The sequence below is a fragment of the Oppia nitens genome, unplaced genomic scaffold, assembly GCF_028296485.1.
Source record: "Oppia nitens isolate AA-2021 unplaced genomic scaffold, nextdenovo-longstitch-racon4-pilon3 scaffold9_pilon_pilon_pilon, whole genome shotgun sequence".
Lineage (NCBI taxonomy): Eukaryota > Metazoa > Arthropoda > Arachnida > Sarcoptiformes > Oppiidae > Oppia > Oppia nitens.
In genome coordinates this window covers 2,843,002-2,865,675 of record NW_026533253.1, presented here as the reverse complement: position 1 = coordinate 2,865,675, position 22,674 = coordinate 2,843,002, and the positions used below count along the sequence as shown (strand labels likewise).

General features: G+C 28.2%; 7 protein-coding genes across 8 annotated transcripts; 4 read left to right on the top strand and 3 right to left on the bottom strand.

Moving 5' to 3' along the window:
- The first annotated feature begins 1,778 nt into the window (after positions 1 to 1,778).
- Positions 1,779 to 3,307, top strand: LOC128964597 (ribonuclease H2 subunit A-like). The gene is made up of 6 exons (XM_054311226.1): positions 1,779 to 2,013; positions 2,137 to 2,208; positions 2,269 to 2,398; positions 2,476 to 2,792; positions 2,871 to 2,994; positions 3,061 to 3,307. The coding sequence occupies exons 1-6, from the start codon at positions 1,887 to 1,889 to the stop codon at positions 3,239 to 3,241; spliced, it is 951 nt and encodes a 316-aa protein (XP_054167201.1). The 5' UTR covers positions 1,779 to 1,886; the 3' UTR covers positions 3,242 to 3,307.
- Positions 3,301 to 6,987, bottom strand: LOC128964588 (vacuolar protein sorting-associated protein 51 homolog). Of its 2 annotated transcripts, XM_054311216.1 has the most exons (12): positions 6,972 to 6,987; positions 6,437 to 6,512; positions 6,227 to 6,372; positions 6,004 to 6,147; positions 5,574 to 5,936; positions 5,409 to 5,497; positions 5,244 to 5,346; positions 3,981 to 5,173; positions 3,770 to 3,893; positions 3,600 to 3,712; positions 3,461 to 3,539; positions 3,301 to 3,382 (listed from the first exon to the last, which is right to left on the bottom strand). In XM_054311216.1, the coding sequence occupies exons 2-12, from the start codon at positions 6,447 to 6,449 to the stop codon at positions 3,353 to 3,355; spliced, it is 2,397 nt and encodes a 798-aa protein (XP_054167191.1). In that variant the 5' UTR covers positions 6,450 to 6,512; positions 6,972 to 6,987; the 3' UTR covers positions 3,301 to 3,352. The 2 variants fall into 2 exon arrangements, with proteins under 2 accessions (XP_054167191.1, XP_054167190.1); XM_054311215.1 differs by lacking the exon at positions 6,972 to 6,987 and having other exon boundaries at positions 6,437 to 6,578.
- A 1,529-nt stretch (positions 6,988 to 8,516) lies between these two features.
- Positions 8,517 to 10,560, bottom strand: LOC128964772 (protein glass-like). The gene is made up of 3 exons (XM_054311408.1): positions 10,319 to 10,560; positions 8,909 to 9,931; positions 8,517 to 8,838 (listed from the first exon to the last, which is right to left on the bottom strand). Exons 1-3 carry the CDS (start codon positions 10,558 to 10,560, stop codon positions 8,517 to 8,519), a joined length of 1,587 nt encoding a protein of 528 aa, XP_054167383.1.
- A 2,121-nt stretch (positions 10,561 to 12,681) lies between these two features.
- Positions 12,682 to 13,483, top strand: LOC128964771 (transcription factor che-1-like). Its single transcript, XM_054311407.1, has one exon. It carries the CDS (start codon positions 12,902 to 12,904, stop codon positions 13,481 to 13,483), a length of 582 nt encoding a protein of 193 aa, XP_054167382.1. The 5' UTR covers positions 12,682 to 12,901.
- An 848-nt stretch (positions 13,484 to 14,331) lies between these two features.
- LOC128964612 (clarin-3-like) lies at positions 14,332 to 17,964 on the top strand. The gene is made up of 3 exons (XM_054311241.1): positions 14,332 to 14,696; positions 15,762 to 15,950; positions 17,696 to 17,964. The coding sequence occupies exons 1-3, from the start codon at positions 14,426 to 14,428 to the stop codon at positions 17,962 to 17,964; spliced, it is 729 nt and encodes a 242-aa protein (XP_054167216.1). The 5' UTR covers positions 14,332 to 14,425.
- Positions 17,965 to 18,460: 496 nt separating this feature from the next.
- LOC128964631 (M-phase inducer phosphatase-like) lies at positions 18,461 to 19,672 on the bottom strand. The gene is made up of 3 exons (XM_054311262.1): positions 18,970 to 19,672; positions 18,777 to 18,894; positions 18,461 to 18,709 (listed from the first exon to the last, which is right to left on the bottom strand). Exons 1-3 carry the CDS (start codon positions 19,497 to 19,499, stop codon positions 18,518 to 18,520), a joined length of 840 nt encoding a protein of 279 aa, XP_054167237.1. The 5' UTR covers positions 19,500 to 19,672; the 3' UTR covers positions 18,461 to 18,517.
- Positions 19,673 to 20,289: 617 nt separating this feature from the next.
- LOC128964630 (succinate--CoA ligase [ADP/GDP-forming] subunit alpha, mitochondrial-like) lies at positions 20,290 to 22,408 on the top strand. The gene is made up of 4 exons (XM_054311261.1): positions 20,290 to 20,523; positions 20,678 to 20,898; positions 21,496 to 21,928; positions 22,000 to 22,408. The coding sequence occupies exons 1-4, from the start codon at positions 20,484 to 20,486 to the stop codon at positions 22,287 to 22,289; spliced, it is 984 nt and encodes a 327-aa protein (XP_054167236.1). The 5' UTR covers positions 20,290 to 20,483; the 3' UTR covers positions 22,290 to 22,408.
- Positions 22,409 to 22,674: the final 266 nt, after the last annotated feature.

Sequence of the window (22,674 nt, the reverse complement as noted above, 5' to 3'; positions counted from 1 at the left end):
TGGCCATATAATTTACAGTTAACTGTTAAAACTAGTAATCGACTGCAATTATCTGCCCAATCATACAATTAATTGAAAAATGACCAATTACAATCTTATTTAGTTTAAAATTATCTACAACATTGCCCTTGGTCACTTTTAAATCCAAAGTATTGTTGACCAGATAATTGTAATTAATATCATTGCCGCGGTTTAAGACTCTTATAGTTAGTTGGAAACCGAACCGAAACCTAGTTTCACATAACATAAAGTTTTTATTAAACTTAAATTTGGTTATGTATTGTAAAGTTAAATCAATTATGTTGTCTATCAGTTCAATGTTAAAACAGTTTATTTTTAATTTGTTATACATTAGTGCTGTATAATATCTAGTGTCTTGATTTCCAACTAAAAAAATTATTTTGTCGGTTCAACGCTTATAATTTGGACTTAATATGTACACCGAAGTTGACCAGTGGACGCTATTTCCGAAATTTTATTATAACTATAAATAACTATTTGTTGGGTTAGCAAACTATAAAAACTTATAAATAACTATTTCAATGATTTTGAAAAATATAAGCATTAAATTTTAAAATATTGCACAAATATATGTAAAAACAAAAAGTAATAATTATATAAATTATATAAAATGTGTAAATTGTTATCAACTCATATTACTTTTTTAACAATAGAAATAAATAGTTTATTTATATAAATCATTTTTGTAAATATACTGAAAACAAGTGAATTATATATCAGTTATCAATAAATAACTATTTCAATAACTTTTTGGCTTTTTAGGCAATTATATACAACAATTTAATACAGTTTAAATAACTATTTTAACAACTATTTGACTTTTTTTAGCAACTATAAAATTTATAATAGAGTATAAAAATTATTTAAAGTGATTTTATTTTGAGAACACATTTTAATTATTTAAATATTTCTTACTTTTTCACAATTTCTCAAAAAACTTTATCCAAAACTTGGATTGACATACATATGTTTCGAGAGGTAACTCCTCTCTCATCAGTGTCACTGAGATTATGGCCGCTAAGACCTATCTCAACACTTGTTGTACTCTATGATGTAGTGCTGGATCGGGTGTTTGGCTCGAAATTAGTATCAATTAGTGATTTATTTGATATGTTTATTGTATGGGAAAGTTTAAAGTATTTTATTTACAGTATATTTTTAATGTAAATTATTTACAGATTCTATGGCAAACTATATGTACAGTTAAAATCTGTAAATAATTTACATTAAAAATATACTGTAAATAAAATACTTTAAACTTTCCCATACAATAAACATATCAAATAAATCACTAATTGATACTAATTTCGAGCCAAACACCCGATCCAGCACTACATCATAGAGTACAACAAGTGTTGAGATAGGTCTTAGCGGCCATAATCTCAGTGACACTGATGAGAGAGGAGTTACCTCTCGAAACATATGTATGTCAATCCAAGTTTTGGATAAAGTTTTTTGAGAAATTGTGAAAAAGTAAGAAATAGAGTATAAAAAATTATTAATCAATACACTAATAATAACTTATAAATTATTTTTATATACATTTTCGGTTAGTTTAATATTAATAAAAAAAACCCGAAACCTAAACATACGTTAGTTTGTAATAATGTTTGTCCTATCGGTTGACAAACAATGCTATGAATACCAGTATTTAACCGAATATTAAATTTTAATTTAGAAATATTGTAGAAAATAAAGTAAATTTATTAATACTTTATTAGAAAACTCTACAAATAATAGTGTAATAAATAGGAAACATATGTATTAATAATGTTATGTATGATATGTTTGGCGCTCAACACAAACACATTGCAGTGTTTATTGTATTAACAAAACATATCAACTAATCGTTGATTTGATTGCAAATGGATATCAATTTAGTCTTTGAAAATCCACTTAAAGACTGTGACTTACAGTCAAACGTACCAAACATTGCTATTACTGAAGAATGTATTATTGGTATCGATGAGGCCGGAAGAGGACCTGTTTTAGGTGATTACCATTTAAATGACAATTGTCAATATATATGTCAATATATAATATRTCAATATATAATATATCTAAATGTTATCATCAATTGATTATCTTAACATTTTTGTTGATCACCACAATTAGGTCCAATGGTTTACAGTTTGGCTTACTTTCCATTAAGGGATGAAAAGGATCTGAAAAAATTGGATTTTGCTGGTAATGGATATTATCTCCGATTGATTGCTATTTGATTATATGATTACTATTTGACAATAGACTCAAAGACATTAACTGAAGAAAAACGAGAAGATATATTTGAAAAGATTGGTCGAAATAACTACAAGAATATCGGTTGGTTGTCCACTGTTTTATCGCCGGTCACTATAAGCAACTCAATGTTTAAAAGGTTTTCATTTTATTTTATTTTTTGTATAACAAATTATTTTTGTATTGTATTTAATAGATTTTATAATTAATTTTTAGATCAAAATACAATTTGAATCAGTTATCTCACGACACGGCTATAGCATTGATCAGACGCGCCAAACATAATGGCATTCAAGTTAGCAAAGTATTTGTTGATACCGTGGGTCCGGCAGATAAATATGAGGCCAAACTTAAGAGTCTATTTCCCGATATTAAGTTTAAAGTTGCCAATAAAGCCGACTCTATTTACCCGATTGTGAGTGCGGCCAGTGTTTGCGCTAAAGTGATTCGCGATAGAGTTGTAAATAACTGGAAATTTATTGAACCAAATATGCAGTTTAGTCGTGAAGATTACGGTTCCGGTTATCCGGGAGGTCAGTGATAATTTAATTTTAACAGACATTGTTATAATATTATATAATATTAAATTCGATAATTTTTTCTGAGATTAGATCCAAAAACTAAAAAATTTTTGTCACAAACAATGGATCCTTTGTTTGGCTTCACATCGTTTGTTAGGTTCAGTTGGTCTACAATTAAGACAATTCTGGATGAAAAGGCCATTGAATGCGAATGGTTTGCAATTTAAATTCATTAACAATTGAAATAATATTTTATTAAATAATTATCATTAACTGATAGGGAAGAGGAAGAAGATGAAGATAAACAACAGTTAAAGTCAGAGACGACTACCAAAAAGATTTCAAATTATTTCAATGCCGCCAATAAAGTGGTAAAACCAATTAAAAAGCAAAAAGTTAACACATTTTTTAAAGAAAGAAATCTTAAATTTTTTAATAATTTAAGTGACTTAAAGTTTTAATATTTTTATATTGTTTTTATCATTTTTATAAACCATTACCGGTATATGTTTTACAAAATATTTTTAAACAATTTTAATTTTTGTATTTAAAAACATTTAAATATTTCTATATTAAAATCCATCACATATTTTCTCGACCACCTAATAATAATAAATGCAAACAAATTATTACCAATAATAAAATTAACTTAATAATTATAAGTAATTAAAATAAATTACACTCATTTCCATCATTACGGCATCAATACATCGGTGGACAGCACTTAACAAAACTTCATCAATCAAGACGTAAACCAAACTGTCGAAGAAATTTGTTTATAATAATGCATTTACCGGTAATATACAAATTAATACATACTTTTCATCGGAGGCGTACTGCCAGACATGGGTTTGCAAGTAATACGAGTCGACTTGCATTTGCTGTAAACCATATCGACTGAATGTACACAACCGGACGCACTCTATTAATGTCTAATGTTTTTATTAATTGATTTAATTTTAGATCATTTGCTTGCTTTTGAAACTTACTTTAAGACCTATTTTGATAACTCCAGTCAAAACAGAAAGTCGTGAAAACTCAACCGAACCGAAGATTTCAATCCGTTCGGTAAATAATTTTTGGATATTTGACATAAGACTGTTGTCAAAAGTGCTGCCAAATGTAGATAATATCACAATTTATAACTTTATTGGACTTAACTTTCTTAAAGATCAACAACAAAATCAAAAGCATTCAAACCTCGGTCCATATGCGCTCCAATTCGATGATTTATTGGCCGAATGCCGATTCCCGACTCCAATAGCACTAAAAGTTCGACGACTTTTACTAGAATCTGAACTTCTTTCAAGTCTCAGTCCTTCCTCATAGAGTTGTCCGACCTGTGAATCAATTTGCGAAATATCTTCAATCACTCTTTTCATGACTGACCGCACAGATCGTGGCTCAACAGTACTCAACCAATCTCTTGTTTCGACACTTTTCCTAATCATTTGAGAGATGTTATGTCCTTCGAGCCTAACGTAATGGTTAAGTAGTTTTTGAGCCGTTTCTCGCGCTTCTTTACATAGATCAGACACTGATGTTATATTTTGATTATTACCGTTATTGTTATAAATATTGAACTGTTCATCGGTGAAGGATAAAAGATAACCGATAATAGATGTTTCAAAGTCAAGACAGAGTCGGGATAATAATAAAATGAGTTGAGATGGAGGAGATGTTGCGGTCGAATAATTCTTTTCGTATTCTAAAGAATTTGATAAAATATGTCGAATAAAACCGATGACAACTACTTCGCGGGCGAATCTCGAGCTAAAAATCTGCTGAAATTGTGTTTTTGCAGCAAATGTCACCTCTGGATCAGTAAAAGGCATGAGTGCCGCCACAACTGATTTAACGAGTTCACTGATCGATGTCTGCAATGTTATCAATAGATCTGTTATGGTTTGCTTTTCTTTGACAATATGTCGTGAAGTGGACACAGTTTGTAACGAAGTAGTACTCAATATAGAGTGTCTAATATTAGTCAATTCTTCCTGATATTTAATCCTCAAGTAATTCAACAGTTGTTGGCACTGATCTTCACTGGCCTTCTCCACAATACTCATAGCTTTGATTGAAAAGTCGCTCAAATCGTAGATCCGATTAAGAGTCAAAAGTCTTTTATATAATCTGTCGACTGCTCTGACAAATACAACCGTATCGTTGAGTGACATCTTTTCCAAATGAAGTCGCTTTAGTATAATATCAAAAAATTTATCCATATTTTTATCGACAAACTCTTTTAAAGTAGTTTTAATTATTTCAATTGAATTATCTTTTGATAACTTATTATATGACTTCTGTAGAAAAGTATCCGAAAAGAATTGTATAGAAAGCGATAAATTACTTAAAAATCCGTTACAACCGATGTCTATGTATTCAAGAATATCCTATAAATTATTTTCATAATTATATCAATCAATTAAATGATCATAAAATCATTGGTATTATTGTGCTAACCATAAGTGTTTGTGAATCATCTGAATTAGTGTTCACCACTTTATTTGCCAAATCATTTTGATAGTAGAGCTCTGAAAAGTTAATGTCGAGCCTCTTGTCGACCCTAAATGTTAAATACATTTATGACAATTAAAATGTCATTTATATTAATTGATTAATACATACATAAATAGGTATTCCCGACACAGCTTTTCTGTGGGCTCTTTCAGTTTAAGCAACAATTCTATACTTTCATTCAATTGGTTGGGAGAAGCCTTCAAATTAAATTAGTTTTATATAAGTTATTAGTAATATATATTCATATTAAGTCATAAAATTTCAAATAAAGACCTCTTGATTAGTCAATTGCTGATATAATTTATCTTTCAATTGGTTGACAATTATCAGACATTCTTCATTAATGGCTTGAATTGACGGGAAATGAATATATAGTCCTAATGTCTGTTCGGCTCTCAAATAACACTTCACGGCTTCATTGTATTGATTTTGTTCAATAGATTCACGCATTTTTGGTGATAATTCAAAGAGAAATTGCAATTTAGTCAATACATCGTGAGTGTTGGCTAACTTTGAGAGATCACCCCTTCGACCCTTTAAATTGGTTGATATTTGTTCACTATTTTTGGTGATCTCTTCCATGTTTGTCGATAACAAAGTCAACTCTTCTTCCATTTTGTCGAAATGAGAACTCATCTGAAGTGTCATACAAGTGGTTGTTATTATATAAATGATTAAATTAATTGACAATAAAATCAATTACTTTTTGTATGGTTTCTGTAGCGCTGATGAACTTATTGTAGTTCTCGTAAACTAATGTTTGCATTTCGCTGTCCAGCGATTGGATCTGTTTGTAGAGACTCTGTTCTGTTTCCATCAATTCAGATAATGTACTGTCTTTGAGTAACTGATCCCACAAAATATCATCAAAAATAATAAATATTAGTTATATATAACACAATTATATACAATAAGAAAATAAATACTTTATTCAAATAGAGATCACAATTGAATTCAGCGCTGTTTATGTCAAACGGATCACAAATGGATGAACCGGTGGTCATCTGGTGGTCACCACTCGGGTAGTGTTGTTTGAGACCAGACCTACTGCGAGGTCGATCACCGCTTATATCTGATATTAACACACAATATATCAACACATAAGACGACAATTTAATTAATAGTACAGTACTTACCGTTTGTCGACATTATCTCATAAGTAATAATCGCATCAAATTGTGTCCAAAAATTCAAAACTTTATTGTATTTTCACTGAAATTTGTATAAAATTTAATAATATTTGTATCATATGTTTAATGTTATGATTGAGTCCAACAATGATGTGTCAGTCAATACACACATCAATACTATGTTTAYATATAATATAGTTGTTATGTATTGAATGAAAGTGTCATTTCAGGCAATCATCACTTGAAATAAATTAATTGTTTATAACTTTTTTTTTAAGAAATAACATTATTTTATTTTTTAAACAGTTAATTGTTAATTAAATTACAATTATTATAAATTAAATAAATAAATTTTTAACAAACGACTATAATACTGTATAATACATATAGAAAACTTTATAAAAATTTATTAATAACTATAGTTAAGTAAATTTTAAAAACTAAACTTTTAAAAATTAGATAAAAATATAGTTTTCAATATTATATGATATATGAGTTAATGCATAATTTATTAATAAATTTGAATTTTATAATTACTTACACAAACTAAATATTGTTAAATGGATGATAGCTGAGGGATGTGTGTGTGTGTGTGTGTGTGTGTGTGTGTGTGTGTGTGTGTGTGTTGCCGATGGAGTCAGAAGCACCAGGACTGCAGGAGTATCACTAATGGACATACACTCCTGCGGCGCTAGTACTTAGAACTCAGCGGCCAATTCATGTCCACAGATATGATAACTTGTATTTTCTGGTCGTATTGATGGTCACATACACACTGACTGATCGCACAATAAAATGCGAATGAAGTTTCAATTGATGGCAAATCCAATTCATATATACAATCATTTTAATTAGTTTTACTATTATTACTATTGGTCTTATTATTATTATTATTATTATTATTATTATTATTATTAATTATTATTATTATTATTATTATTAATATTATTATTATTATTATTATTTAATATATTATTATTATTATTATTATTATTATTATTATTATTATTATTATTATTATTATTATTATTATTATTATTATTATTATTATTATTATTATTATTATTATTATTATTATTATTATTATTATTATTATTATTATTATTATTATTATTATTATTATTATTATTATTATTACTATTATTATACAGATCGCAGACAATGTTAGAACTGTATTATGACTCATAAATTCAATGTTAGGCTTAATTAATATTAATAAGGAAGTCATTGATACAGTGCTTAAACGTTGGGATCCATACCGTAGTTTAAGTGTTGATAATAGAGTAGTAGTTATTTTTATTATATAAATTAATGTATAATAAGTGGACAATTATTGTGTTATTTCTAAGCTTAGTATTTGCCATTTGATTGCTAACCCATCATTTGATACATTCAAAAGTTGACAAATACGATATAATTTCCTTTTTAGTATTTCTAATAAAAGTTCAGAAATACATTTTTACACTTTTTTACAATAAATATAATTTACAATTTTATAGATTTTTTGTAAAAGTAAAAAGTAAAAAAAATGTTGATCTAAAAACTTGTGCCAAAGTTTACGACATCATTGACATCAAATCAATATTATATTTATACAATTTATACAATAATATTGTACTTTATAATTGAAATTATTTATGTGTATAATTACATGTTACATATCGTAATATAATAATATAAATTAGTACTACAGTATAATAAACATAAATTTTAATTAATTCAAATTTCAAACTTTTATTTTATATGTTATGTAAATATTAAAAAATAGTATAATTTTGTTTTTATTTTTAGTTACTAGTGTTATGTTTATTTGATAATTATTTTTTTAATCTTACAGTAACAAAAAAATTTATTAAAATTATTAGTGCAGTTCGTAATAAAAATTTACAAACTATTATTGTATATTAAAATAAATTATATAATGATATTTTCTATAATTTAGATGAAAATAAATTTTTAAAAAATTGTTAATTTTATTAAATAAATATAAAATAAGTAAATAAGCTCATTGTTATACAATCAACAAATATTATACATATTTACATAAAGATAACAATTATAGTACTAATGATTAAGTAAAGTGTGTTTAAGTATGAATCCTCATATGACGGTTCAAATTACCCGACTGTGAAAACCTGATGAGACAGAGCTGGCACTGGTATGGCTTTTCTCCCGAATGAATGCGTAAATGCTTTGTCAACGTAGAGCTATCTGAGAAGGCCTTCTTACACATACAGCACCGGTAGGGACGCTCTCCTGAATGAGTTCTCATATGTGTTGTCACTGACGACGACTGCGAGAATCTTCGCTCACATACCGGACATCTGAAAGGCTTCTCACCGCTATGGGTGCGGATATGTGCCGTCAGGTTTGCCGCCTGAGAGAAGGACTTATTGCATGTATTGCATCTAATTTGACAACAATTTCAACAATTAATTTCTTACAAAACATTGTCATCAGATTATGTTAAACCAATACCTGTAAGGTTTTTCACCAGAATGTGTCCTTAAATGAGTTTTCAGAGTCGATGGTCGGGCGTATGTTTTACCACAGATGCGACACAAGTTATTTGAATATATATTTTCAGGATTTTTATCGTTTATTTCACGACTAGAAGTTAATGTATTTGTTTGAACAATATTATTGTGATTATTATTATTGTTATTCATATTATTTAAATCATTGATACTATTATGACTAGATTTATTGCTTCTACAGTGATGGTGAATATGACATTGAAAGGGGTCACTGTTGGTCATTGATTGACAGTTTTGGTTGGTTTGATTAGTTTGGTTATTTGTAGTTGTTGTTGGTTTAATGGGACAAATATTATTCATATTATTAATATAATCTTTATCAATTTGTCCTAAATTTGTATTGTTTATATGCTCTGATGGTCTAATCTCTGCCGTAAAGGTATAGGATGTGGGAGATGGAGATATGTATGAGGAAGAATGTATGTGATGGTGAGGCAATGCAGTATTAGAAGATTGATTTGTATTGTAATTGGGAAATGTTGGTACCGGAGCCGACCATTGAATTTGTTGTGACTGATCATTATTGGTAAAACCCATTGTCATATTCATCGATAGATTGACACTCATGGAAGCTGTCGGTGTATGCGGTGAAGAGTTATGGAAGTGCTCTGGTATTGAATTTGTTGTATGAGATCCATGACTTGTTAGACTAGAAGTATAATAATTGCTATTTGGGTTCATTGAGATTTGCGGGTGAATAACATAAGAAGCCGGGGATGACGGGGTTGGAGATTGAGGTATAGTATTAGTGTAGGCATTAGTGCCATAAAAATATGTCGGAGATGTCGACTGAGGAAAACAAGAACTTAGTGGATAAGCGGAACTTTGAAGAGGTGGTCCATTATATGGGTGACTATAATAGTGTTTTGTTGGCGACAAAAACGATGGCTCCGGTGGTTGAGATGAAAACATACACTGTCTGTCTGACTTTATATCTGTGACCCTATTGTTGGGCTCAGGTTTGCTATGAAAAATATATTGCAAATAATTAGTACATTTTAATAAGTGGATAGTAATTGACAGCATATTATATACAGTACTGTACAGTAAAGAGTAGAGTAGAGTAGAGAGAGAGAGAGAGAGAGAGAGAGAGAGAGAGAGAGAGAGAGAGAGAGAGAGAGAGAGAGAGAGAGAGAGAGACTATAATGATTTGCATTTAGCTTATAAATAGTGTGCACTTATAGTATGTGAATTAAATAAGGGAAGTGGATTAAAAGTAGTTTAAAACAAGGCGCTAACCTGACTGACCACCCAAACAGATTTTTATGTTACTTATACAGTATATAAGTTAAATATAGTGATGCCGTCAAAGTATAATTAGCAAAAACAAAATTTCATTTAATATACATACTTATTGTTTGATGAATTATAACTGCCATATAATGTGATTGGATCCAAATCCATGATCTGTGTATCAGTTACTGTATTACAAGACAAGTCTCCACAATATGTTAATTGACTGCCAGTCGTGCAATAGTCGATAGATTGAGTATCAAAGTGTTTGTGTATTAGTTTTACCGCTTCGCTCGGCTCTTGACTGTCCAAACTTGCAAATGACGGCACATTGCATGACATATATATATTATTATCCATTTTTAAAGCTTTTATTTATATAACGAACATAAATAAAATCATATATAGTATTATTGAAAGCTTATAACTGTTTTATATTAAATACTGTTTATAATTATTGCTTTTAAAAATCATATTTTATATTAATTATTGAAAATATTATATACAATATTTAAAAACAAATTTCTGAGTGAAGCATTTCAATTGACTTGAAAACAATTATTTTAATAAGATATTTAGTTTTTTTTAAACTCAAATTTAGTAAACATATAGACTAGAAATTAATGCAATACCAAAAGCAATAGTCACTGATTTTATTTTCAAGTCTAGAATAACGGGAAAACTTATTTGTCTCTCAAAATATTGTTTATGGCTTCAAAATAAGTAAAACTTATATTATTTTTAGTAAAACCCATTTTAAGGCTCTATAATATTTTCTAAGAGAAACTACTGAGTGGTACCGAAAATCAATGGACAGTCAAAAGCACGGGTGATGTTAGGTTATGTCACGTCCTTCCAGTTTTATTGGTTGTCCAACAAATCGATTGATTTGTCCCAAAAAATATAGGGCTATTCAATGTTGTATTTTGTACATCATTTTACTGTAAATGCTTTTAACTTATTAAGGTTTCGCTTACAATTTCAAACTATTTATATAAATAAATCTCTCTTTGCTATTAAGGTTTCCAAATTAAAGTTTACAATAGTATGTAATGCATTTAATTTAATAAAATAATTATTATAAATAAATGAACAAATTGTATTCAATGCAATAAATACTAATCAATCGTTGTTCAACTCAATAATCAACTAATCATAAGAGTATATTATTGCTATATTATCCATATATCAGACTATAATATATACTAGATTTTCTGTTTGTAGTCTAAATATAGTGTATATACAGTAACTGTTTTAACGATAAAAAGATTTGTTTGTGAAAGACATGTGAAAATAGTTTTAACAAATATATCATTATTTTTTAAGAAGATTTATAAAGTGTTTTTGGTATAAAAGTGTGTTTGGTTTAAGTTAAGTGTCACTAAAGTTTAGAAGTGGACAGTCATATGAAGAGGGTTTCCGTATCATTCTGTAGGGTTCATACTGTACTTCACAGCAGGTCTTATCTTTTGTAAAGCGCCGGCCTATATGTGAAACATTGCATACCCTATCAATTACATCCAATACTTATTAAAATTAGAAGTCAATAACTTCTCAAATATTTTCAATACAAATATGATTCATATATGCTTTAAATCTGAATATTTGACATTAAATACATTTTCATGTGATTTTATAATAGGCTCTATACTGTACTGTAAATTAATGTATATCAAGTTTATATTTTACTATACATACAAATTTTAATTATATTGAAAATATGCAAAAAAAAACATTAAATTAAATCATTTGTGTTTTAATATACAGTATAGCAAGTGTTAGTCAGTATAGCAAACCGCTTGCGGTTTAAAGCATTTATCAAATGTAATAAATGCAATAAAATGTTTTGCTTTTTATAATGTTTAATTCAATTGAAATAATAGACGCAATGCATATATATAAAAAAGAGTTAATCAATAAATTTTAAACCATTGATTACATTGATTGTAATATATTGAAGGGTTAACTCTATGAGTATATGCTATATATAACACGTATTATCCCAATGTATGGTCTTTTGCCACAACGTGTGTCACAAAGTATTTTAAATGTAAATATACACAAAAGATTTTAAAATAAAATTGAGAGCTATTTAATGATATCAATCGGATAGTCATATGTCTGATATTATAGATGATTGCATTTGAATAAAATGAGAGGCTTATAGACATAGTATTAGTCGGCTTATTGGATATCATAAAAGCAGTGTTATAGTGAATTATAGACAACCAATATGTAGAGACAGTGCTAAACAAAACACATATGAAATACATTGAAATATATTTAACTACTAAATGCTTATCAAGTGATATCAAATCAATTTACAAACTATGAAATGCAAACAATTATTGAGTGTTCAATGATTTCTTCTATGCTTTTATTTGTTAGTAGTATACATATTGAGTGCTTTATTGAAACACTGTTTTATATTACTATTGATGACCAATGATGAGAGCCATAAGCACGTGCTGATCGGGACAATCCTATTTTAGGGCATTAAGGCTATACCCCATTTGGGGATATCATATGAATCATAATACCCTTTCCAATGCTTCCTACTTTTATTGTCACTGCAATCATCCGACCAAATATATAAAGTAATTGCTTGTTATTATAAAAAGTTTGTTTTAATTGTTACACTTAAGAAAAGAGTAGCCAAAGAGTAAAACTTTTGAATACAAACTTTTTTTTGAGTACAACTATGTGTCCGCCGTTAACTCGTTTTGATTCCATGAATGTGGCCAACAATTTCCCGATGGTTTCACCGATTGATAATTATTGCAATCCAAAGACAGATGATGCGGTCATTATAAGTGCCACAATAAATGCTCAAAATTGGTCTCATTTGCCACTCAAGAAGAGACCAATCAAAGAGAATAACTGTGAAAACAATTTTATGCCAAACTATAAGCCCTACAAATGCTTTGAATGCGGAAAACAGTTCTTTAATGGAGTCAGATATCGGGCACATCTTCGCCGACACGAAAGTAAACGAAGCGGTCGTTACATGTGTTGCATCTGTCGCAAGACGTTTGTCCAAAGATCGAGTCTGACCACACATTTGCGGATACATACGGGAGAGAAACCATTTGACTGTACCGTATGTTTTGAAAGATTTGGCGACTTTTCCACTTATACTAAGCATAAGCGCATCCATTCCGGAGAAAAGCCTTATTCGTGTCCCATATGTAACCGTTCATTCTCTCAAAGTGGAAATATGCACAGACATCTCAAAGCACTACATCAACCAGAAACTACCATTCCTTTACCATATCTATTGTGATGTTAATAATGCAATAACTTTTTACAAATAGTTTTTATTAATAATTAATGTTTAATACATTCCATAATTTAATGTTTGTTTTAATTAGTCAAACAATTTAAAAGTTTGTAATTTTTATTATAATTTGCTTATAAATTTACATTATATATATACATAGTTTTAATATCTAGGTCTTCTTAATTTAATTTAATGATTTTTAAAAAGTTTTGTTGTAATCATCTAAAATATAATGTAATATTCAATTGTTTTAAAACTTAAAAAATAAATAATTATGTATTGTTTTTTGACTGAAAAAATATTGAAGGATTTGAATATTTTAAATTTTTTATTAACAATTGAATATTCAATAGGATGGGAGAGAGAGAGAGAGAGAGAGCATAGCTTGCAGTGTAATGTTATATCATTGTTATGTCTTAAACTGGTATGTTTGGTAAGTCCTACTACTGTAGGTAGAGGTAAGCTAAGAGTGCTGTTATAACACCAACTCCTCTGCATTCAGGTGTGTATTCAGTGGTGTTTTCACTGATGCAGTCAAGCATTGCATTGCACGACACGACCCAACCATTACTTCGTTATATGTCATGGCTTTACTCAACAATATACCTCAATATATACCTTCCATACCTGTGCTTGTATTACGAGTGCTATTTTTGTGTTATTTCTGTATACCATTTGCTGAGTGCATACACTGTTTAACATTGATTATGTTTAATAATGTTTATTTGTTTTAACATAAGTTAAGTCTAATTATATTTAAATAGAAAAATATGTATTTCATTCATAGTGTCAAATGTTTGACAAACAGTTGTTGTGTATTATATTTTTGGTGACAATTTTTGTTGTACAGTATATCAGTGATAACGTTTTAAGGCACTGGTAGGGAACATATTGTCATCCATCAGCCCACTAGTGCTCTAATGTTATATACTGTACTACATAGCAATGGAGCAGAGGAAGAGAGTGCTTACATTTTTGACATTTTTTATATGTACGGCATGTCTGGCCTTTTTGACGGCATCATTGGCCACACATAAGTGGATTGTGGCCAAACCAGTTAGGATTGCTTTGATCAACACGTCATTGACTATCAATGAAACAATCGGTGATCCCGACGACAACTCCGGTAAATTTCGCGGAGAAATATACTTTGGGCTCTTCTATGGCACAAAAGTTTTGAACTATGGTTTTGGTAACAGAATCACTGGCATATCAAGTATGGCTTTAATGTCTATTTTTGTCATTATTTTCTCTCATATCACTGCCAAACAAATATAACTCAATTGACATTTCTTATGAATTCATAATTATTGGCAAATATTTTTAATTCATATGAATTAGTTTTCGCAAATATTTGTTTTAGCAATTGATTTCACTTTTTTTATTTGATTTGTTTTCCCTTTCAATCATATGTGTTATTTGATATTTTTCATTTATTTATACTTCTATTTTATTGATATTATAGTTATTTTTACAATAGTTTATTTTTTAAATATATGAGTTTAATGCATAATTTATTATTTAAATTTATATTATTATACATTAAGATTCACGTCGAATAATAATAAAATGCAAATTTTAATTTTTTTTCTAGTGGTAAAAATAAAATACCCATTTAATGATTTTATTTACTAATATAAACAATTTAAAAATATAATTAACATGTATGTTACAACAGTAATTTATTATAGTATAACTTACATTAAAAAAACTAAATTATTATATTAAATAAATCACTTTCATTTATTTAGTTTTATAACTTAGTAGTGATTGCATAATAAATTAAAAATAGATATGAAATTATTGACAACAAATCAGTTGATTTATCAAAATTGTTTTATTTAATTGTCTTATCATCAGTGAAACAATTGGTGCGTAACTTTACACCAAATTATGCCTCAAGTAATCACTGATCACTGAGACTCTACTTTTGTGACTCTTATCTATTGAAAGACAAAATCATAAAAAAATATTATAACAAAACTTGATATGCATTTAGATCACAAAACTGTTATAACATACTGTATATTATTTCAAAAAACACAAATTTCATGTTTTGAAACTTGTTAAACAAATACAGCAATTTTTGTGTTGATTTAAAAATTAAAAACATTAAGTTTTTTAACTTAAAAATTAAAAAAACACAATTATTTTTAGATTTTTCTAATTTTATAATACATTTTTTTTATATAATACGACACCGCCTTTAGTGATCATTTAATTAACGATTGACTGATTTTTTCTTTCATTTCATGTATGGCATTGAAAATACAAAAATCAGTGAAACAAGAATTGTCCAAAAATGACAATTTCATGGTTTTTGGTTTATGGCTGTTCACTGTCCTGTGTGTGGCCATTGCGATGTTGTTTGGGATCGTTAGCTCAGTGTTTGCAATCATCAACACTGTTATGACTCCCATTGAAGTCATTACTGGAATTCAGGGCCTATTCTTGTGGAACGGATTAGCAGGTAATCAACTAATCGATGAAATAATTAGATGTTTCGTAACTAAATTTTTTTTATTGTTGCTATTATTCACTTATTATTCAGTTTTTATTCAATAGTTAAATCATTTGTTAGTTTATTATAATTACAATTCACGAGTCATACAAAAAAGCAATATCAAAGTCAAGTACCTAAAGGCCATTACTATCGTTAGCTATAATAGCTATACTAATAATTATAGTTTTGATATTGTACTGTACTTACTGTATGTTAACTATATATCTTTGAAAACTTTTAAATCTAATATTATTATGAAATTAGATTTATTTTTAGATATTATTGTCTTTTAATACATAGAAATGCACCGAACTTTATACAGTATTTATAAAAGTTTACCAAAAGTTTATTTTTTAACACTTTTTTGCATTAAAATTAAAAAACAGGTTTACTATATTTTTGTTCATTAGAGGACCTTATTTTAGTATAAAAATTAGTTAAACGTTATCATTAAGCATTAATTTTCTATTATTGTATGTTATTTAGTTTAAAATTTGTATAAATTATTATTATGATTAATATTGCAATATTTTGTAATATACTGTACTCTAATATTGTATTGTATATATCAAAATACAATACAATACGGCACACATTTAAAACATTTAATTATATTACTCACGATATATTTGCAGTTAAATTAATTGTATAAAGAAATCGTTATTAAATATACAAAATAATAGACAATTAATATTTTTATTTGTTATATTAAGTTAAACACATAAACAACAATCATGCTTAGCATTGAATTCAATTGTTTATCAGAAATAAATTATTATTAATAACAGAAGCACTTAATTAATTTTAAATATTTAGAAAAGATTGAAATTTAAATTAATGGTATAAAAGTTGCACCATTTATATTAATAAATAACTAATACAGTATATGATACACAATTTTTAAAATGTTACAATTATTCGTAAATCTAAAATTTTATTAAACATTAAATTTTTAAATTAATGCTTAAGTGACCACTAAATGATTTTTTAAAACAAATAATAATTTTATTTATTATATTACGTGTATTTCAAGTTTGATATAATTTAAAATCTATTATCCTATATATGATATTATACTATATTAACGAATCGTTTAAGTTAAATCAACCCAACCCTAACTTTTATTATTTTAAAATTTAATGTTTTTTTTTATAAAAAAAAGTTAACCCACCCCTCAAAAAGTTATATAATTAAGATGTAAGACTTTTAAACATATTTTAAATGTCATTTGACTTTCTTTTTCAATTTCTGAGCTAACAATTGTCAGTTAAAAACTTTATATAATATTAAAATGATTTTTATATATTTGAACAAAATATTATTTAAAATATTGTTACTATAATTACAATATAAGTGCAGTAATACAGTACAAACTGAACACTGTTTTCAAAAATTTTACAAAAGTCCGAATGAGAGCAAAATTGATTGTTTAGTTCAGATATCACTTATCACTGGATTTTTGTTTAGACTATTATAGTACTTAAATATGAGGTCAATATATCTTAATTAATGATTACATTCTTAAATCTCTCTCTCTCTCTCTCTCTCATCCAATCCTTTAGTTGATAACAAAATCTTTTAATCAAATAAATGAGTCATAGATATGACAATATATGTGATACTCTGCCAATGACTTTATAATTATATATATATATATATATATATATCTACCGTAAGTTTCTAATACATGATATTATAATTTGTATTAATAGCACTGTTTTGTATGTTTGGTGGCATCAGTTGGTTATTTCAATACAAGAATAGTCTTCGTCGTAATGTCTTGACTCAAGACGAACAATCTGATGGTTGGACATCGGATGGCCGTTCGTGGTTTGGCTACAGTTACTTCTTCGTCATAATAGCTTTAGTATTATTTTTACTGAACATTATTTTAGTCTACTTAGCCATCAAACCGTCAAAAATTCGTGAGACTCGAACCGCGACCGATAAGAATCCTGAGGGAGTTATTATGTTATATTAAGTTTTATACAAATTTAATATTATATATAAATGTATTGTAAATATATATATATATAAAATATTGAAGTGCCACTCACTTTTTATATTAATTTTTTTAGTCTTTTATTAAGTTTTTAAAACCTAAAAAAGTTGCCATAAAAACACAAATCATTCGTTTTAAACATTTTGTTAAATATTTCATACATTAATTAAATTCATTTATTACCAAAATAAATATAGTCTTAATTTTAAATTAAGATATCAATATTTTTCCAAATATAAAATGTATTTCATTTTTTTATACATAAATATGATATTTATATGATTTATAAGTTTATATAAACACGATATACAGTATATGATGTATAATGAAATGTCAATTATACAAATTGAAAACTTATACGAGATGTAAACAATATAACTTATAATTATCATTTTCAATGATAATCTAAATAAAATTTAACAAAAAAATGACATTAAAAATGAGTTAATAAATTAATGCTCAAAAAAATATTCGCTAAAAATAAGTATTTAAAATAATTGCAATTATACTAAAAGATAACTTAATAATTGTCCTAAACTTCAAAACTTTTATTAAAATTAATGGATTTCAGTACTGATCCAAATCCATTACTAACACTATTATTGTTATTATCATTATTCTTGCCATCGCTGGTCAGACTCTTCATCGATTGTCTGAAATGTTTTAACTCGTTTTCGTGATCTTTTGAGTGCATCGGTAGGTATGACGAGGGCTCACACAAGTTCTGATCATTAAATAAATAATGTGATTAATGATTATAAACACAATTATATATATATATTGATAATTACCGGATACATCTCGAAGAAGGCTTTGTATCCGCCTTCGAGTAAATAAACCTCCGGATGATGTAGTCGTGGATAGACATCTTTGTTAACCCAACGATCGTTATTACGCAAGAAACGAGATCTACAGACAATCAAAAGTAAGAATAACTCTTAGAAAGAGTTGTTTGAATGAATCGATAGACAAGAAATGTCATACAAAGTGGGTCCGCGTTCTGAGGAGAACTCGCAGTGAAAGATAAGAATTTGGCGCTTATTATCGTCTCTTGTGTTTTCCTTTTCTTGAGGTTCCGACGGCTTCTGTGTCTTATTGTTGATGTAATCTTCAAGAATGGCTTCTTTTGTGAAAACATTTTTGGCGCCACGAATGTGTCCGCCATTATATTCATAGGGATACCGGCAGTCAATGACCGTATACTCAGCTATGGCGTCGCTATAATTGTCTTCAAGAAGTTGTGCCAAAACTGCAGCCGATATCGACTTCAAATCCTGATGTTTGCCGCGAACTAATGGTAATGCATAAGATTTGCTGAAGTCGCCGATTAGTGATGGATCGGAGCAAGACTTTTGGACAGCGGTCATGACTGCGGCCGACTGGACGGCGTCATTGGCCGAGTAATAACGGAAAAGTGGTGTCCGCTTGTGTTGAGACAGTTTGTTTGATAGCTTCCGTCTCTTTACGGGCAAATGGTTGGTCATTGGTGTCACACTTTTGTCCATTGGATCCATTTCTTTGTGTATCTATTGTGTGAATCCCTCGCTCTCTAACCTCTTAATGCATTCAAACTGAAAGCCCTCTCTTCTGGCAAACCGTAAGCTTCAGTCAAACCWCGTGACCATCACTTTTGAAAACACTATACGTTAAGCACAACAACCAGAGTTACCACATATACAGATACATCTGTATTAACATCACATCAAATCATATTTCAGAAATACTGTATATAATTGACAATTTAACTCAACAAAGGCTTATAGTCTATAGATATTTAGACTCATTTATAATAGTCCTAAATTTACGGTACTTAATATTGTGTAAATAATTAAGAGATTAAGAAAGTTTTGAATGTTTAAGGGTTAGTACTATTTTTGATAAGAGTCATCAATTTATAAACCATTTTTTATTTAAAGCTGTCAATTATTGTAATAAAATCTTTCTAACGTTAGAATAAAAATTTTTACTTAAATTTCATCACTAAATTCATAGCCATAATGTAAATCTACAATATGTATAATTGTTTTTTAAAAAATTATTAGAATATTTATGCATTAAATTTAGTAACAAAATTTAGGTAAAATTTGCTACTTTTGCGTTAGAAATATTATATACTTTAATTGAATTTTAATTTAAATAGTTATCAAATATATAAACAATATTTATATTATATTAAAGTTATACTATTATATTAAAAATAAACTTTATTTATAAGTATAAAAAATAAAGTGATGTTATGAAATAAGTTGGTCACTCTGGTTGCAGATCTTTAAGCGCTGTTTTATTTATACAATTCATACATACAGTGAATGCCATCTGTTTTGTGTGACAAACATAGACACCAATTATCACTTCATTTCAATATACAGTATATAACGACAACACAAGTGATTATACCCTTGAATTGGAGGTAATATTAGTGCAAAGTATTTAAATGACAATTGATTTGTTGTCGGATCTGATTTGCCATTAATTTAAGCGCTAATTAATCACCAAAAATGTCGGTTCATTTGAGGCTTTTTCGACACCAATTGAATGGTAAGTGTATTGATAGTAATGATCTGTTAAGAGGTTTCTTAAGTATAGACAACATACACGACGTGTGAGACTTTGACCTTTGATTTCGGTTATCAATTATTTTGTTTACTATTTCTTTTAAAAATCGATGTCTTCTTCATTATCGATACTCTAGTGTTAAATCTGACGTCCGTTCGACACAATTATACGGCTTCAAGAAGTGCACTGAAGATCAATAAAGAGACAAAAGTGATTTGTCAGGGATTGACCGGCAAACAGGGAACCTTTCACTCACGACAGGCCATTGAATACGGCACCCGAATGGTGGCCGGAGTGTCGCCCGGCAAAGGAGGACAAACACATCTCAATCTCCCCGTCTTTAATACAGTCCAAGAGGTAGAGCTTGATATTCACTAATGGTTTTCATAATTTTTGTTTAACAATCATTTTAAGTAATGATTTATTTTACATATTTTCTAATAGTTTTCTTTATGTTTTGTTTTGTTTATTATAAATTAGTATATATTATATAATTAAATATTGTTTCACTGTTTTAGTGCTAAAATATTTGAATATTGTAACCAATTATTGATAATTTTTATATATGTTTAATATGATGTCAGACATAGATCTATTGCTTACCTATTAATATACTGTAAATTAAATTACTAGTATTGCAATGATTTTAAATGAATTCGATATATTAAATATTTAGAGTTAAAAATTGATATTTTTATAATTATTACTATAATTACCGTAATTTAATAATAGTTGAAATTATTATTTAATATCTCTTATCTTTTGAATTGACCGATTAGTTAAACTTTAAGATAATATTTTTTCGGTTTAAAGTTTAACTGATATAAATATTAAAATGTTTTATTAACTGCTATTTAATGATAATACTGTATAATTAATCTTTAAATTTTGAAATTTATTTAAATATATAGTATTCATAAAATTATTAATATAATTGAAATGTTATGCTAACAGGCCGTTGAAAAGACCGGAGCCGATGCTACTGTGATTTATGTACCGCCAGCCGGAGCCGCAAAGGCTATTAATGAGGCCATGGATGCAGAAATACCTCTAATAGTGTGTATAACAGAGGGAATACCTCAACTAGACATGGTTAAAGTAAAAAATCGGTTGCTTAAACAAAGTAAATCAAGACTAATTGGTCCCAATTGTCCGGGAATTATAAAACCCGGTGAATGCAAAATTGGTATAATGCCGGGACATATTCACGCAAAGGGTAAAATTGGTATCGTTTCCCGTTCGGGTACTTTGACCTATGAGGCCGTGCATCAGACTACACAAGTAGGTTTAGGACAATCATTATGTGTAGGTATTGGTGGCGATCCATTCAATGGAACCAACTTTATTGATTGTCTCGACATCTTTTTGAATGATCCCGAAACCAAAGGTTAGTCAATGATTTAAATGAAACATTTGTTACAAATTAACTGTTTTGATGTAATTTAATATAATATTAAGGAATTATATTGATTGGAGAAATTGGTGGTAACGCTGAAGAATTGGCCGCTGACTTTCTCAAAGAAAACAATACCGGTTCCAACTCTAAACCTGTCGTCTCATTCATTGCTGGTTTAACAGCACCACCGGGTCGTCGTATGGGTCACGCGGGCGCTATAATTGCCGGCGGAAAAGGTGGCGCACAGGCAAAGATTGATGCGTTAGAGAGCGCCGATGTGTCGGTTACCAAATCACCCGCTCAAATGGGTTCAACTCTGCTTCAAGAGATGAAAAAGAGAGGTCTCGCCTAATGGCGTCATTTGATTTAGATTTTTAAAATTTTATCAAATTTTGAAATAATTATACCAATCAAATTATATATGTAATTATAATATATATATAAATATTTATTTTAAATGCAATTGGATTTAACAAAAAAAAACTCGTTATTGACTTAAAGTTCACTATTTGATAGATTTTGTTGAATAATTTGTTGGTAATTGCATTTGATTTATATTATATAATGCTTTAGTGTAACTTTTATTATGATAGTTTCATTTATCTAATCATTTAATAATAAATTTAATTTTATTATACTGTAATTGTATTATTAAATTGTCGTAATTAAAAAAATCAATAATTGAATTTTATTTCAACATATTTTATTGATTTGTTTTCCAAATAACATTATCTTAA